The sequence below is a fragment of the Xenopus laevis genome, chromosome 9_10L (genome assembly GCF_017654675.1).
Source record: "Xenopus laevis strain J_2021 chromosome 9_10L, Xenopus_laevis_v10.1, whole genome shotgun sequence".
Lineage (NCBI taxonomy): Eukaryota > Metazoa > Chordata > Amphibia > Anura > Pipidae > Xenopus > Xenopus laevis.
In genome coordinates this window covers 18,426,149-18,441,308 of record NC_054387.1, presented here as the reverse complement: position 1 = coordinate 18,441,308, position 15,160 = coordinate 18,426,149, and the positions used below count along the sequence as shown (strand labels likewise).

General features: G+C 46.5%; 3 protein-coding genes across 3 annotated transcripts in view; all 3 read left to right on the top strand.

Moving 5' to 3' along the window:
* Positions 1-15,160, top strand: part of LOC108701997 (traf2 and NCK-interacting protein kinase) — a 1,005,599-nt gene that overhangs the window by 708,164 nt on the left and 282,275 nt on the right. The window lies entirely within an intron of this gene.
* zgpat.L (zinc finger, CCCH-type with G-patch domain L homeolog) lies at positions 25-3,385 on the top strand. The gene is given in 7 exon segments (NM_001095068.1): positions 25-144; positions 528-1,158; positions 1,284-1,417; positions 1,912-2,079; positions 2,154-2,270; positions 2,409-2,814; positions 3,096-3,385. Coding segments are annotated over 6 exon segments (1,566 nt in total). The 5' UTR covers positions 25-144; positions 528-556; the 3' UTR covers positions 3,235-3,385.
* LOC108700949 (lck-interacting transmembrane adapter 1) lies at positions 3,534-9,170 on the top strand. Its single transcript, XM_041577463.1, has 6 exons — positions 3,534-4,480; positions 5,294-5,418; positions 6,725-6,788; positions 7,534-7,621; positions 7,875-8,164; positions 8,837-9,170. The coding sequence occupies exons 2-6, from the start codon at positions 5,312-5,314 to the stop codon at positions 9,077-9,079; spliced, it is 792 nt and encodes a 263-aa protein (XP_041433397.1). The 5' UTR covers positions 3,534-4,480; positions 5,294-5,311; the 3' UTR covers positions 9,080-9,170.

Genomic DNA, 15,160 nt, shown 5'->3' with positions numbered 1-15,160 from the left:
GCTACCGGTACCTATTATAGGTCCTGGTGACTTAGACCCCTACACAGCCACGAGAATTTTAACTGACCCGGCTCTGTGCGTAGTCTGGCGGGACAGCAACATGGCTGCCGACCCGGTCTAGCTGCTTCTCCACGCGACTCTATGGTCAGTGGCTTTTTTGCTTTATTATTCGCTATTTTTTGCCTTTATTATCGCTATGAGGCCAAGCTTGCCCTCAGTGCTGCACCTGGGGCCTATAGAGAAAGTAGAGATAGTGAGAATGAATGATGGGAGTTGTAGTCCACGTAGGGTTGCCACCTTTTCTGGAAAGAAATACTAGCCTTCCTATGTATTTATATTTTTCCTCTATTAATAACATTGGGATCAATCATCATGTTTACCTGCAACTTCTACTTCTGATTTGGCGCCTGTATCTCATAGGAAGGCCATTAGCCTATTTTCTGAGGGGAATAGTTCTACAACACCCTGGGGGAGGGGGGGGAGCTATATACCCCACTCTAATTGTATGTTGTTTGTGTGTCCTGCAGAGATCTGCTACGCCTTCTAGTGTTGTACAATGGACGAAGAGAGCCTGGCCGCTGCGCTTCAAACATACAGAGCTCAGCTGGAGCAGGTGGATCTAACCCTGCGGGCAGTTACTGACCCGACCCAGCTGGAGGATCTCACACAGCTTCACACGGACCTTCAGCAACTCATAGAACTCACGGAGTCCAGCCTACTCTCCATCCAGAAATGTAACCTTTTGACATCACTAGAGGGTAACCCCTCCCTGCCTTTCCATGAGGATCCCATCTCCCTGCCAGCCCTCGAGGTGCCCACATCACTCTCATCCCAAGACAAGGAGTATGAGGCTTTTAGAATGGCAATTAGTGAGGAGTCTCAGCCTCTAGGGTCCAATGACGAGACCTCCACTTGCTCCAAAGGCTCCGAGGAGGAAGAGGAAGAAGAAGAAGATAACACCAGTGGGATGAAGGTTAAGGCCCCCTACTACAGCACATGGGGCACCCTGGAATATCATAATGCCATGGTGGTGGGCTCTGAGCAGATGGAGGACGGAGAGGCTGGAGTCCGTGTCCTCTACCTGTATCCCACCCATAAAGCCATGAAGCCCTGTCCCTTCTTCCTGGATGGGAAATGCCTCTTCAATGACAACTGCAGGTAATGGTATGCTTAGTAACTGGGCTGTCCCTAAAAGGGAAAGCAAGACTGCAGCATCTTCATGTATTCATACATATAATGCTTACTGGAGGTGACCTGCTGATGGCTCTCTGCTGCTTTTACAGGTTTTCACATGGTCAGGTGGTGTCGGTGACTGAGCTTCAACCCTTTAAAGAGGCAGACCTCGGTTCTCTTGCTGTGGACAGTCCCTGCTTGGCCCAGCATAACGATGGCATCTGGTACCCAGCTCGGATCACTGGTAAGAACAGTGGGAGGAAGTTGTTCCGGGCACCTTCCTGGTGCAAATGTGTGAATCTCTGCCACTGGTAAAGAGATTATCCACCCTGTCCCCCATTGTGTTAGTCGGCACCCTAGGGCCACCTTTCTCACAAACATTAGAGGCTGTCCCCCATATGTAATAAAAGGCACAAAGTTTGCCCAGGAGCAGTAACCCATAACAACCAATAAAATGTTTGCTTTTTAACAGGTGACGAGTAAATCCTTCCTGCTGATTGGTTGCTATAGGTCATTGCTCATGGGCAAACTTAGTGCCTTTTTATCACATTACCACAAATAAGTGCTAAATGATTTCATATGATGGAAACTTTAGGGCCCACTGGGATATGCGCTGGTGCTTTGGAAGGCCACAATGTGCCTGCCCCCCAACATTCCGTTATTCACATTCTTCATTTCTGTTCCCTGTGCTCCCCTCCTTGTGCTTCCTGCACCTTCCCCTTTATGTTCACGTCTCAGACATAGAGAGTGGATTCTACACAGTGAAGTTTGATTCGCTGCTGCTCAAGGAGTCTGTACTGGAAGCTGATTCCATTATTCCCCCTCTGAGAGGCAGTGACAGCTCCTCCTCCTCCTCCTCAGATGAAGAAGAGGATGGAGCAGCAGAGGATTCTGTGTATGCCAAAGGTAAGGGGAAAGCAGCAGCTCTCCATTACTTTCCTTGGTTCCTGGACTCTTCTGTAACTCCTTTCTTCTTGCAGTACTTGGGCAAGAGATCGCTGGTACCACATGCAGTTCTGAGTTTGGAGGATGGGAGGCGCACACCCGCGGAATTGGATCCAAGCTTCTTGTTCGCATGGGATACGAGTTTGGGAAAGGTGAGTGGAGTTGGGTCCCAGTGAGCATTGAACTAAATGGAGTGGGTTGTTATTTTCTGGGCAAGAATACAAAAATGCATTTTGGCGGTGTTGCTCCCCACCAGCCGCATGCCCCTAAATGCCCGTTGTCTTTTCCAGGCCTGGGGCGTAATGCAGAAGGGAGAGTGGAGCCTATTCAGGCTGTGGTTCTACCCAAAGGCAAATCTTTGGACCAATGCATGGAGATCCAACAGAGGAAGAAGGCTGGTGGCAAGCACAAGCACAAAACCAGCAAGAGACGTCCGAAAGCCTCTGGCCAAGGGGGTGGCGCCAAAGCCCGTGATATCTTTGACTTCCTTAATGAGAAGCTTGAGGGCAAATTTACCAGTGCTTGTACCGCTGAGACCCAAAAGACTGGTGAAAAGAAGGGGAAGGAGCTGTACAATGCCAGCAAGGACAGTAAGCGGGCACTAAGTGTTCAGGTGGCAATAACAGCTGAAAAGATTAAACAGAAGCAGCGAGAAATTTGTCATTTAAAGGAATCCCTGGCACGAAATGCGGGAAGGTAAGAGGGATGTTATGGGTGGGTACTTGCCAACATGTGCAAAATATTTCCAGACTTGCATTCCTGGCTAGCAGTAAGCTTCTGTGATTAGATAATAAGGGCAGGCAGTAAAACTCTGGGAGCAGATGAGATGGTGGAAAGGCAGTAATGCATTTGTTTCTGTTGCATATTGATGAGGATAATGAGTTGTAGTTCCCTTCCCCTTTGGGCTACATACCGTAGAGCCTGTAGGTACAGACAGGCTGAGGTGCTCTTAACAGACTCTTCTTTCTTCCTAACAGGGAAAGTGTGATCAGTAACCAGTTAGAGGTGCGGTTGTCAGGGGCCCGCAAGGAGCTGGCTGGACTTCAGCAGGAGGAACGGAGTCTGCAGCGAGAGCAGAAGAAAGCTGATACGCACAAGAAAATGACGGAGTTCTGATTGTGTGCAGAGCCTGTGGCCCCTTGTATGTGAGGGAGCAGTGTTTGGAACTCTTTAATGGAGGCCACTCTGTGCAGGGCCAGACCTTTATTCTATATTCTCCTTTATGTGATATTTTCCCTGGAGAAGAATAAAACTTTTATTTTTTAAATGCTGTTTGAGGCAGTGATTGCATGTGGGTCTTTCCTGTGGCCCCTGGGTAATAGACCCTCTTGTGTTTGCAGGCTCCTTATTGGAGAGATGAACGAGGGGCAAATATGTGGTGTGATGCTTTTGTTATATGACTGATACAGTGCACTTAATGTTCCTATAGAAAAACAAAGCCCTAATTACCCCCTCTCCCACCAGCTTATTCTCCAGCTGAGCCATATTGCACAAGGTTGGCTACTGCACCCTCTCTTGCACCACCTGCGCTCACTGCGGCTTCTCTTGCACCTCCTGTGGCCTCTCTTGCACCTGCTGCGCTCACTCCGGCCTCTCTTGCACCTCCTGCGCGCACTCTGGCCTCTCTTGCACCTCCTGTGCGCACTCCGGCCTCTCTTGCACCTCCTGCGCGCACTCCGGCCTCTCTTGCACCTCCTGCGCGCACTCCGGCCTCTCTTGCACCTCCTGCGCGCACTCCGGCCTCTCTTGCACCTCCTGCGCGCACTCCAGCCTCTCTTGCACCTCCTGTGTGCACTGCGGCCTCTCTTGCACCTCCTGCGCGCACTCCGGCCTCTCTTGCACCTCCTGCGCGCACTCCGGCCTCTCTTGCACCTCCTGCGCGCACTCCGGCCTCTCTTGCACCTCCTGCGCGCACTCCGGCCTCTCTTGCACCTCCTGCGCGCACTCCGGCCTCTCTTGCACCTCCTGCGCGCACTCCGGCCTCTCTTGCACCTCCTGCGCGCACTCCGGCCTCTCTTGCACCTCCTGCGCGCACTCCGGCCTCTCTTGCACCTCCTGCGCGCACTCCGGCCTCTCTTGCACCTCCTGCGCGCACTCAGGCCTCTCTTGCACCTCCTGCGCGCACTCAGGCCTCTCTTGCACCTCCTGTGTGCTCTCTGGCCTCTCCTGCACCTCCTGCGCTCACTGTGGCACCTCCTGCGATCCCTGCGGCCTCTCTTGCACCTCCTGCGCTCACTCTGCTTTTACACTTTGTGGTGCCTCAGCGCTGAGCAGTCGGATCTCCCGGGGCAGAGCCCTCCTACACACAGGAACTGGCAGTTAGTCACAGACACAAGAAGATGGCTGCATATCTGCTTTGAAGGTAAGAGGTGAGCGGGAGGAAGTGGCCCTTGAATTAAGACTTGCCCTGGGTCACTGGTTCTGGCTGGTCAGACTGTGGTCATCCTTACGCTGTACCTCACTGTGGCACCCACTCACATAGGACACCGTTGGGTCTCTGTACTGCCTACCAGTTCAATTAGACAGACCTAGACGCGTTTTGCTTTTATTTGCCTCCCTCTGCTCACTGCCCGGCTGTTCTGCCTCCATGAACTAATGTTTATGAGGTATCCTCCCAATGCCCCGTTGCACCCTATCGCCACAGCTTCCTTTGCAGGTGGTCTCCCCACCCCAGTGCTTTATGTACTGGTCTCTGACATACAAGCAACACATCTTCCTCTCAGCGATACATTACAATACACAGTGTGTATATACCCCCTCCCTCAGGGCTTGTGTGCAACAACCCCAGCACCCCATTCCTCTGTGTAAAGCTCCCCCAGATTAAAGACGTTTGGAGGGGGCGGTGTGAAGGGGATAGACAAATGATGGGATTTTCAAGTTGTTGGGGGGGGGGGGTTGATTGTAGTTGTAGTTCAGCAAGAGACACTAAGAATCAATCTGATAATATAAAGAGGCTGTTGATGAAACCACAAGGACCCAGCTCATCCTTTCACGGAGCGCACCTGCGCGCCACAGGAAGTGGTGTAACTGTACAGAGGCAGCATCCTCCTCCTGGTTATTCATTGCAGCAAAATGAACCCCACCATTAACTTGCCATGAGGCCAAGAGAACACGGCTGAGAATTTGGCTCGACTGCACCTGACCATGTCCCACTGTTTTCTCTCTCTTTGCACAGCTACTCGGTACTCGTCCTATGACTCCCACACCCAACATCTCCGTGGGGAACTTTCTGCCCCTCATCACTGTGATTCTGGGGCTCTTGTCGCTACTCGTCAGTCTCTGCACTTTCTGCAGAAGGAGGTACAATGGGCACAAACATGGCATCAGGGGGGAAGTTTGGGTACCGCTCCCACTATGGGGCTGTGTGTGTGTACCACTCCCACTGTGTGTGTGTGTGTGTGTGTGGCATGGCTGCTGTTCCAGGCATCTGTGTGTAAAGGTGTGTTAGTGTAATGGAAGTTAAAGAGATACTGACACCAGAAATTAAATTCTTTTTTACAGCTATCATAATATTGCCTTTGAAAGCTACTTATAACTTTGACATAAGTTATTTGCACAATTACCTGTCTGATGCCCCATGTTCCTGTATGAGGGGGCTGCCATATTTGTGCAGCAGGAGTCAGTTAGCATTAGAAACTCTAACTGAGAGGCTGAGATGGGACAGTCAGGTTGGCAAAACAGTCAGGTTTAAAAACTTCAACTAACAATTACTTACAAAAACAAGCCTCTCTGCAAAAAACAATCAACATGACCTATAGGTAACTTTTAATCTACATTAATATTTTAAAAAGTATTTTTTTTAGTGTCAGTATCACTTTAATGTGGGATGTTCACAGATGCAAATGTTCAAGAGTGCTGTAACCATAGCAACCAATCAGAAATCAGAAATGTGCTTTCATAAGCCTAATGGTACTAGAACAAGTCTAATAATTGATTGTCCCCTATGGGTCTCTACTGAAATACAAATTGTGTCTGTATTGGTGAATCAGCTTGTGCATGGCACAGCTATGTGAGTGTGACTTTTACCCCAAGGGGCTTTTCTCTGGAGCAGATAATGACCAGAGGGTCACATGGGGGCACAGCGACCCCTTAGTCTACCCAGTACAGCAGTCTCCGGAAATGTTGCTGATGTCCAAGTAAGAGGTGTCAGGAGTTGTTGGGGTTCAGTAGTCAGAGGGCGGCAAGTTTTCTCACTATACTGATCTTATATTGTTTGGTTCTGTCTCGTGCTCATATGAACCTGTCAGATCTGCTGTGGGGACACTGTAAAAATTGAGGGATGACCTTTCAGTTGATATCACTATGTCCCCATTGGGCACCTTCTTGCAACTATATAGACTTCTCTGTACCCCCTACATCCTCTCTATTATAAACAAGGCTAGTGAGTCCCCCTTATTAATTGTGCTGCCTGTGTGTGTATGTTCCCTTGCCCATCTGTGAACATGTTCCCAGAAAATTCCAGCAGTGTTCTAGTTAATGATACTGTACTACTCAATCCCAGCAGAAGCATTGCTACTATAGCAGGTCATGGGTCAGTAGGATGAATGGGAGTGAAGGGGATGGGAGTGATCGTATTAGAAATGTGTCCTGTTATTCATTGTATTAGGAAGAAGAGGAGGATGCAGAGGGTGCAGAGCAGGTATCCCAGTGGGGTGGCGTTAGTGGATGTGGTAAGTGCAACATTTATGGAGTTGAAGGGTGCAGTGATGTTGGGGGAAGGAGAAAGTATAGTCAAGGAAAGGGTAGGAAGGAATTGAGGTAATACTGTTAGAGTGGAGAGAAGTCATGAAAGGGGTAGAAGTAGAGGGTGGGAAAGTATAATCAGGAAAGGGGTAGGAGTAGAGGGGATATCATAGTCAGGGAAAGGGTAGGAACAGAGGGGAGAGTATAGTAAGGGAAGGGGTAGGAGCAGAGTGGAGAGTATAGTCAGGGAAGGGGTAGGAGCAGAGGGAGGAAAGTATAGTCAGGGAAGGGGTAGGAGCAGAGGGGATATTATAGTCAGGGAAGGGGTAGGAGCAGAGGGGGGAAAGTATAGTCAGGGAAGGGGTAGGAGCAGAGGGGAGAGTATAGTCAGGGAAGGGGTAGGAGCAGAGGGGAGAGTATAGTCAGGGAAGGGGTAGGAGCAGAGGGGAGAGTATAGTCAGGGAAGGGGTAGGAGCAGGGGGATAGTATAGTCAGGGAAGGGGTAGGAGAAGAGGGGGAAAGTATAGTCATGGAAGGGGTAGGAACAGAGTGCAGAGCATAGTCAGGGAAGGGGTAGGGATGAGCTGATGGGTGTAGTTATTTTGAGGCTATAGAAAGGGAAGTGAGCTGAAGGGTGTAGTTCTACTTTGGAGGGCTGCTCTGTTAATAGGTTAGATGGAGCTAAGAGAGTCACTACCCTAATAACATAATGTGGATCTGTTTGCCCTACAGTCTCTGCTGCGTCAAACCCAGCTGCGCTCTCTCAGTAAGTCTGACACCAAACTGCATGAGATCCAAAGACCTCGACAAGGATACCCCCGTAAGTTCACTCTCACAACTTTTTAAGAGGTTACAGTAGGTGAGAGCATTAGGTGAGTGAAGGCTTACAGTAGGTGAGAGAGTGAGGGTTGGAGACATTAGGTGGGAGAAGGCTCCACAGTGTAAGGGTCCAATGGAGGTACATTTGGCTCTTGCCGTGCTAATTGGTACATGCCAGTATTATACAGCATGGGGCACTCATATACTGCCAAGTCTACTTACCCCCTGCACTTTTCCATTCATTTGGTTTTCAGAGCTCAGGCCAATCAGTATGGACCCTGTGTACCCTCCTTCCAGGTGGAAAGTCCCATGCCCCCCAGCTGATAATGATGTCACTTACTCCAACCTGACTTTTGCTCCTCAACCATCCAAGAGCAGTGGGCATGAGAGTTTGGGCTTAACAGTTGAGCTGAATGGCCCAGCCGGTGGTGATACAGAATATGCCTTTGTACGGAAAGGGAACAAGGGTGGAGGTTTAGGAGGCCAGAAGCAGCACCAGTTGTCCATGGAAGCATCTCCCTCCCCTGAGCCGGATGCTCTCAAGGTAAGTGTGTTTCATACCAATGCCATGCGGACTTCAACTCATACCACTTTATACCCCCATGTATTGCTCTGTTGCATTTTCTGCCACATTCAATAATCATTACATTTAAAGGGGAAATAACCCCCATTTCCAAACACTACCCTCACCCCTTTATCACCCCCCAGTGTGTGTTTAAGGTACCTGTTCACCTGTACAAGCTGTGCCATGTGGGTGGTCACCATATTTTGCCTCATTCCTTCTGTTCCCAGGTTTCATGACAATTGGCCAGCTGCAAAATTCATGCTGGTCTTATGCATCCAGTTCCGGGGGCCCCTAATACCAACTGTGCAGCTCTGGACTTGGGGTACAGGGTAACACATTTGGCACCGTAGGGGAGATGTAGCTGGGCAGGTAGCAAGGGGCCTGTGCCATTGATCTAAGAGTTGCATCCTAAAGGGTTAGTTCTTCTTTAAAGTATTTTCACAGTATCTAGTAGTGATAAGCATAGAGCAAATGGTCTCAAACTGGCCTTGTTGAGTCGCCTGGAAACCTTTTCCCCTCCAATTGGGTTCTTCTCTAAATCGTTAAGGGAATACCTCATTTTACACCTTAAAGGTAATACAATCCCCAAAAAATATCCTTTCTGGCCCAAATTAATTTAACCATGTGTGTCCTGGTGTGCTTCTTCTGCAGCTGGAGGAGATGTACTCTAAAGTGAATAAGAAGAAGAACAAGAAGCCCATGGACATATTGATCAGACAGGGGGCTAATGAGAATGCTCCAGCCTTCAGCATTCCCCTGACTGCTGGCAATCCCCCCAAACGGGTTCCTTCTACCCAATCAGAGGAGAACCTGTATGAAAGCATCTGTGAGATGGGCAGCTATGCCTCAGAGCCTGATGTGAATGGGGAGGGGGGGTTTATCACAGAATTTTAGCTTTCCCCACACTAATACTGGGAGAGACTGCCGAATGAGGGCACGCGTGGGTCCCCCAAGCTTCAAGGGCTGACAGCATGAGATGAGTACATATAAAAGCTTTATTCAGAAAAGTTCTGCTTGGCTAATTTCTTAAGTGTGTGCATCGCGTTCTATGGTTCTGTAACAAATGGCTCCTATCACCTCTGGGATATGATTTGTGCAAAATCATTGGCTGAGTCCAGCAGGGGTGTTGCACCTGTGACTCTCTCATTGTGCAAACAGTATATTCCTTCTATTTGTATCTGTGTTATCCCCACATGGGGTCGTAGCCTACCTCAGACTGGGCTTGCGTAGGGCAAAGGAGGGCCAAGGGTGGTTCTTGACAGCAGCCCTGGATTAGGAGAATTTCTCTCTGTGTATTGTGTCCTATATGGGGGTAGTAATGCAAAGGTTACAGCTCTCTGGAGCTAGGCCCTGTATATGGGGATGTGGGTCTCGCTCGCTCCTGTAGGGTCACTCTGATAAATACAGAAACCAGCAGGGAATGTACCATTTGGTAGCCCCTATGTGGATTGCTAATCTACACTGAGGCTCTATTTGGCAGTGCACCTGGTTTTTATACAACCTCCAAGCCTGGAATTACAAAATAAGCTCCTGTTATGAGGCCACTGGGAGCAACATCCAAGGGGTTGGAGAGCAACATGTTGCTCAGGAGCTACTGGTTGGGGATCACTGCTCTAGATAGAGGTATGTGAGTTATACACCGTGAATGTGAAAAACAAGTCACAGTGACACCCTTTGTGAACATAAAACAGTGTACAATAAAGTGAATAATCCACTTCCTTCACCGCTACAGACAGTGAGCCGATCTGCCAACCAGAACCAGGCAGAATCAAAACATCCAGTAACCCCCAACAAGCTGCTTAACTTTAGCCTGGGCATCTTGCATTCATTTTCCAAAGATTCCTCACGCAATATTGTATAAAATATATAAAGACAGCAATGGTGTAATACCCTTTATTGAAATTTAGGAAAAGTGCCAAAAAAGTTACTTACAAACGTTACAAACATAATTTAGTAAGTAGAATGAGAGGTTTGACGCGTTTCACGTGGTAACTCACCATGCTTCCTCAAGATCTGGAATCATAAATATAATAAGAAAAGAAGCACCTATAAAGGCATTCACGCCCTTCTGTAGCCTTAGTAATACTTATTGCGCATTAGTATACGAGGGTATACAGCTCGTTCCAGCCTGGACCAAAATGGGTCTGGGCATGAAAGTGAGCCAAACATAGCAGTGCGTAAACTATGCATGTTTTGAACAAGGCAACTGATTTCAAAGTATATATGCACAGACAGGGATGCACTTATTAGAATACATTTCATTCCAGCCTGGCCCAAAATGGTTCTGGGCATGAAAAGTGGCATCAATTCTGCCTTTTTTGACAATTTATGTTTTAAAGGGGTTAATTGACTTTGGGTCATGAATTTCAATGTATAATTGTCCTGTTAGGGATGCCTCACATATAATCCATTTCATTTTAACTTGGTCTGAAATAGTTCTGGGTGTGAAAAGAGGCACATGATTTGACATTGCAAGAATTCTTCCTGACAAGTAACCTATGTTTTGAAGGGGTTTAAAGATTTTAGGACGCTGATTTCAAACTATAAATGCACATTATAATACATTTTGTTCCAGTCTGCCCAAAATGATTCTTGGTATGAAAAGTGCCTTTAAAGTGGGCAGTATGGTGCCTGTAACTGGTGTTTAAAAAGGGTTAAATGGATTTAATGCACAGGCAGGGATGCACTTCCATAGTATTCCTCTTGCACCAAGGAAGGCTTTCATAGCAAACCTGCCTCTGGGTAGGGTTGCCACCTTTTCTGGAAAAAAATACCGGCCTTGCTATATATTTATCTTTTCTCCCTATCAATAACATTGGGATCAACCATCATTTTTACCGGCCAGGTGGCAACCCTACCTCTGGGGGAAGCAAATGCGTGGCCCTCCCAGTGATTGTAGCCAGACAGTCGGACTGGGACAGTGGGATACCGGGAAAAAACCTGGTGGGCCCTGCCGAATCTCCCCCAGGCCACTGATCTCCCTCCCCCGAAGCTCTGAAGGTAAGTTAAGTTTATGCACAACAGGAGGAGGCAGGTGGCGACAGCCCTTGTAGTGGGGGGTGTAGGGGCGTGCGAGGGTCCCTGGGGCGGCAGCCAATCCAACCCTGATTGTAATCACTTACCTGATAACCCAGGCTGGTTTTGCTGTTCCTGTACTTCTGAGCGAGCACCACGGAGTGATCCTATTCCTGGTGGGTTTGCATATACAGTACAGGTATGTGATCCATTACCCGTAAACCCGTTATCCTGAAAGCCCCAAATTACTGAATGTCCTCCCACAAACTCCATTTTATTCAAATAATCCAAATTTTTTTATTTCCTTTAAAATATTTTCTTTTTCTCTGTAATAAAATAGTACCTTGTACTTGATCCCAACTAAGATATAATTAATCCTTATTGGAAGCAAAACAAACCTATTGGGTTTATTTAATGTTTAGATAACAGGTCCCATGAAGAGCCAACTTTAATGTGCTCTGGCCCCAGTGCCACAGAAGAAGGAGGTCACTTTTAAGGTATCCTTACAAGGAGCAGTTTTCTGCTATCAGGAGCACCAGCCCATTGTACAAGGTAAGTGATTACAATTACTGGGAGTGACACCCCTAAGCAACAACCTCTCCTTCCCCTAAACAATTTGGACCCCTGTGTCGGGTTTTAATTTTATTTTTTTATTGGTGGGAATCAATATAAGTTCTGTTTTAGCCTGAAACTGCCCTCCTGCGGGTGAGTCAAGACACATCGAAAAAAGAGCTGTTTTTTTAAAATAAATTTAATTCTTGGGGCAATCATTCTAGGGGCACTTTCTCAGGGCTTATGATTTTTACCCCTTTGCACCCCAGTCTACTCACATATCTTTTTAAAACAGAGACCTAATGCAAATCAAATCCTTTAAAATGCCAGGTACCGGTACTTACTTAAACTTCAGCACCAGTGATAATTATTATTAGGGAAGAATAACCACAATGCCAACTTTGGTGCCTGGCATTGCCATTTCGAAGGCAGGCTGGAATAAGATACACACTATACAGCTAGGGTTGCCACCTGGCTAATATTTTACCAGCCTGGCCGGTAAAAATGATGGTTGATCCCAATGTTATTAATAGGGAACAAATATAAATATATAGGAAGGCCTGTATTTTTTTCCAGAAAAGGTGGCAACCCTATATACAGCAGGCTGGAATGAGATACACACTATACAGGGCATACGTCCCAACTGCCCCGTTTTTAGAGGGACAGTCCCTCTTTTGACAGCTCAACCTGCAGTACCTCATTTATACTGGAAAGTCCAGTTTTTCTCTGCACTGAACAGCCAGAAAAAAAAAAAAACTTAATTTGCATTTGGCAGAAGGCTCAGAACAGCCACAGCAGAAGATAAGATACTTTTGTAACAATTTTAAGATAAGCAAATAAGTAATTGTAACAATATAAGATAACAGGTCCCTTAGGAAAAGTTAGACTCGCAGCTTAAAGGGCAATTCACCTTTATTAGCAAAACTATAATAACCAGGGGGAAAAAACACAGAAATATTTTCAAATTTTCATAACCTGACAAATTTTGAAAAATTAACATGGTAATTAGTGTGGTCAAAAAATTTGCAGTGTTATGCACGGCAACTTTTTTGTCCCTCTTTTTATTTCCAAAATGTTGGGAGGTATGTAGAGGGGGTGCCTCTCTGTGCATATCTACAGAGAAATCAGCAGCCTAAAATCATTTAAAGGAACAGTAACACCATTTTTAAAAATACTTAACTCCCGCCCCAAAAGCTATAATAATATGTAAGGCTTACTTCTCCTTGGCTTTTTTCAAATCTTCAGCTTGAATTTGACTTTCAAAGTGCCCCATAGGAGAAAGGTGAAAAGGCGAAGGCAGCTTGAATTTCTCTGGGCACTGAACTAGAAGTCATCTGTCTACACAAATGAGGAACCAGTAAGTGAAGGTTTCCTTCTTAATAGTCCCAATTCTAGTAATACTAATGATGCATGGTTCACACATGAAGAAATTCAAAAGAGACTAGAACATGTTAAGATTAACAAAGGTCCGGGGCCAGATGATATTCATCCCAGGGTAATTAGCGAGCTTAGCTCTGTGATTGCCAAACCTCTTTACTTAATTTTTCAGGATTCATTGAGATCTGGCATAGTGCCGAGAGACTGGCGAATTGCTAATGTGGTGCCTCTATTCAAAAAAAGGATCCCGTTCTCAGCCTCAAAACTATAGGCCAGTTAGTCTGACGTCAGTGGTAGGAAAGCTTTTCGAAGGGTTAATAAAGGATAAGATACTGGACTTCATAGCAAATCATAATACTATGAGTTTGTGCCAGCATGGTTTTATGCGTAATAGATCTTGCCAGACTAACAATTTCTTTTTATGAGAAGGTAAGTAGAGACCTCGATTATGGGATGGCAGTGGATGTGATTTACTTAGACTTTGCTAAAGCATTTGATACAGTGCCACACAAAAGGTTACTGGTTAAATTAAGGAATGTTGGCCTGGAACATAATATTTGTACCTGGATAGAGAACTGGATAAAAGATAGACTACAAAGAGTGGTGGTAAATGGAACATTTTCTAATTGGACCAGTGTTGTTAGTGGAGTACCGCAGGGCTCTGTACTAGGTCCCTTGCTTTTCAACTTGTTTATTAATGACCTGGAGGTGGGCATTGAAAGTACTGTTTCTATTTTTGCAGATGATACTAAATTGTGCAGAACTATAGGTTCCATGTAGGATGCTGCCACTTTGCAGAGTGATTTGTCTAAATTGGAAAACTGGGCAGCAAACTGGAAAATGAGGTTCAATGTTGATAAATGCAGGTTATGCACTTTGGCAAAAATAATATAAATGCAAGTTATATACTAAATGGCAGTGTGTTGGGAGTTTCCTTAAATGAGAAGGATCTAGGGCAGGGGTCAGCAACCTTTACTATCAAAAGAGCCATTTTGCCCCCTCTTCCACTAAAGAAAAATAGTCTGGAGCCGCAAAACATAAAACAGATTATAAACTTTTAAAAGTTTTAACCTTTTTTCAATTTTAACTGTTACAACAACAGAATACAACAAACAGAAGTGCAGTGCGCATGTGTAGGCCTACTTTGAAATAAATTAAACACTGAATAGCCCAATTAAATGCTACTGTTCTCATCTGTTTATTGTAAATTCTGTTTCTGAAGTTCATTGCTGATCTTCGCCCTATTGTCTTGAGTGTGTGACCGGGGTAAGGACCATGATGAATCATCTTGCTGTGGCTCGGTCTTGCCTGTCACTCTTGGGGCGTTTATACAGCCCTCGCACCTGCTGGCGGCTTCCTGAGTGTGCGACTGCGGTAAGCTAACCGTTAACTTACCCCGGTCACACACTCAAGCAGCCGCCAGCAGGTGTGAGGGCTGTATAGCTGCAAGACCGAGCCGCAGCAAGCGGGATGAAGAGCCGCATGAGGCTCCGGAGCCTCTGGTTGCCTACCCCTAATCTAGGGGTCTTTGTAGATAAGAAGTTGTCTAATTCTGGGCAGTGTCATTCTGTGGCTACTAAAGCAAATAAAGTTCTGTCTTGCATAAAAAAGGGCATTAACTCAAGGGATGAAAACATAATTATGTCTCTTTATAGGTCCCTGGTAAGACCTCATCTGGAGTATGCAGTGCAGTTTTGGACTCCAGTCTTTAAGAGTGATATAAATGAGCTGGAGAGAGTGCAGAGACTAAGTGCAACTAAATTGGTTAGAGGGACGGAAGACTTAAATTATGAGGGTAGACTGACAAGGTTGGGGTTGTTTTCCCTGGAAAAAAGGCGCTTGTGAGGGGACATGATTACACTTTACAAGTACATTAGAGGACATTATAGACAAATGGCAGGGGACCTTTATACCCATAAAGTGGATCACCGTACCAGAGGCCTTCCCTTCAGACTAGAAGAAAAGAACTTTCATTTGAAGCAACGTAGGGGGTTCTTCACAGTCAGGACAGTGATGTTGTGATGCGGATTC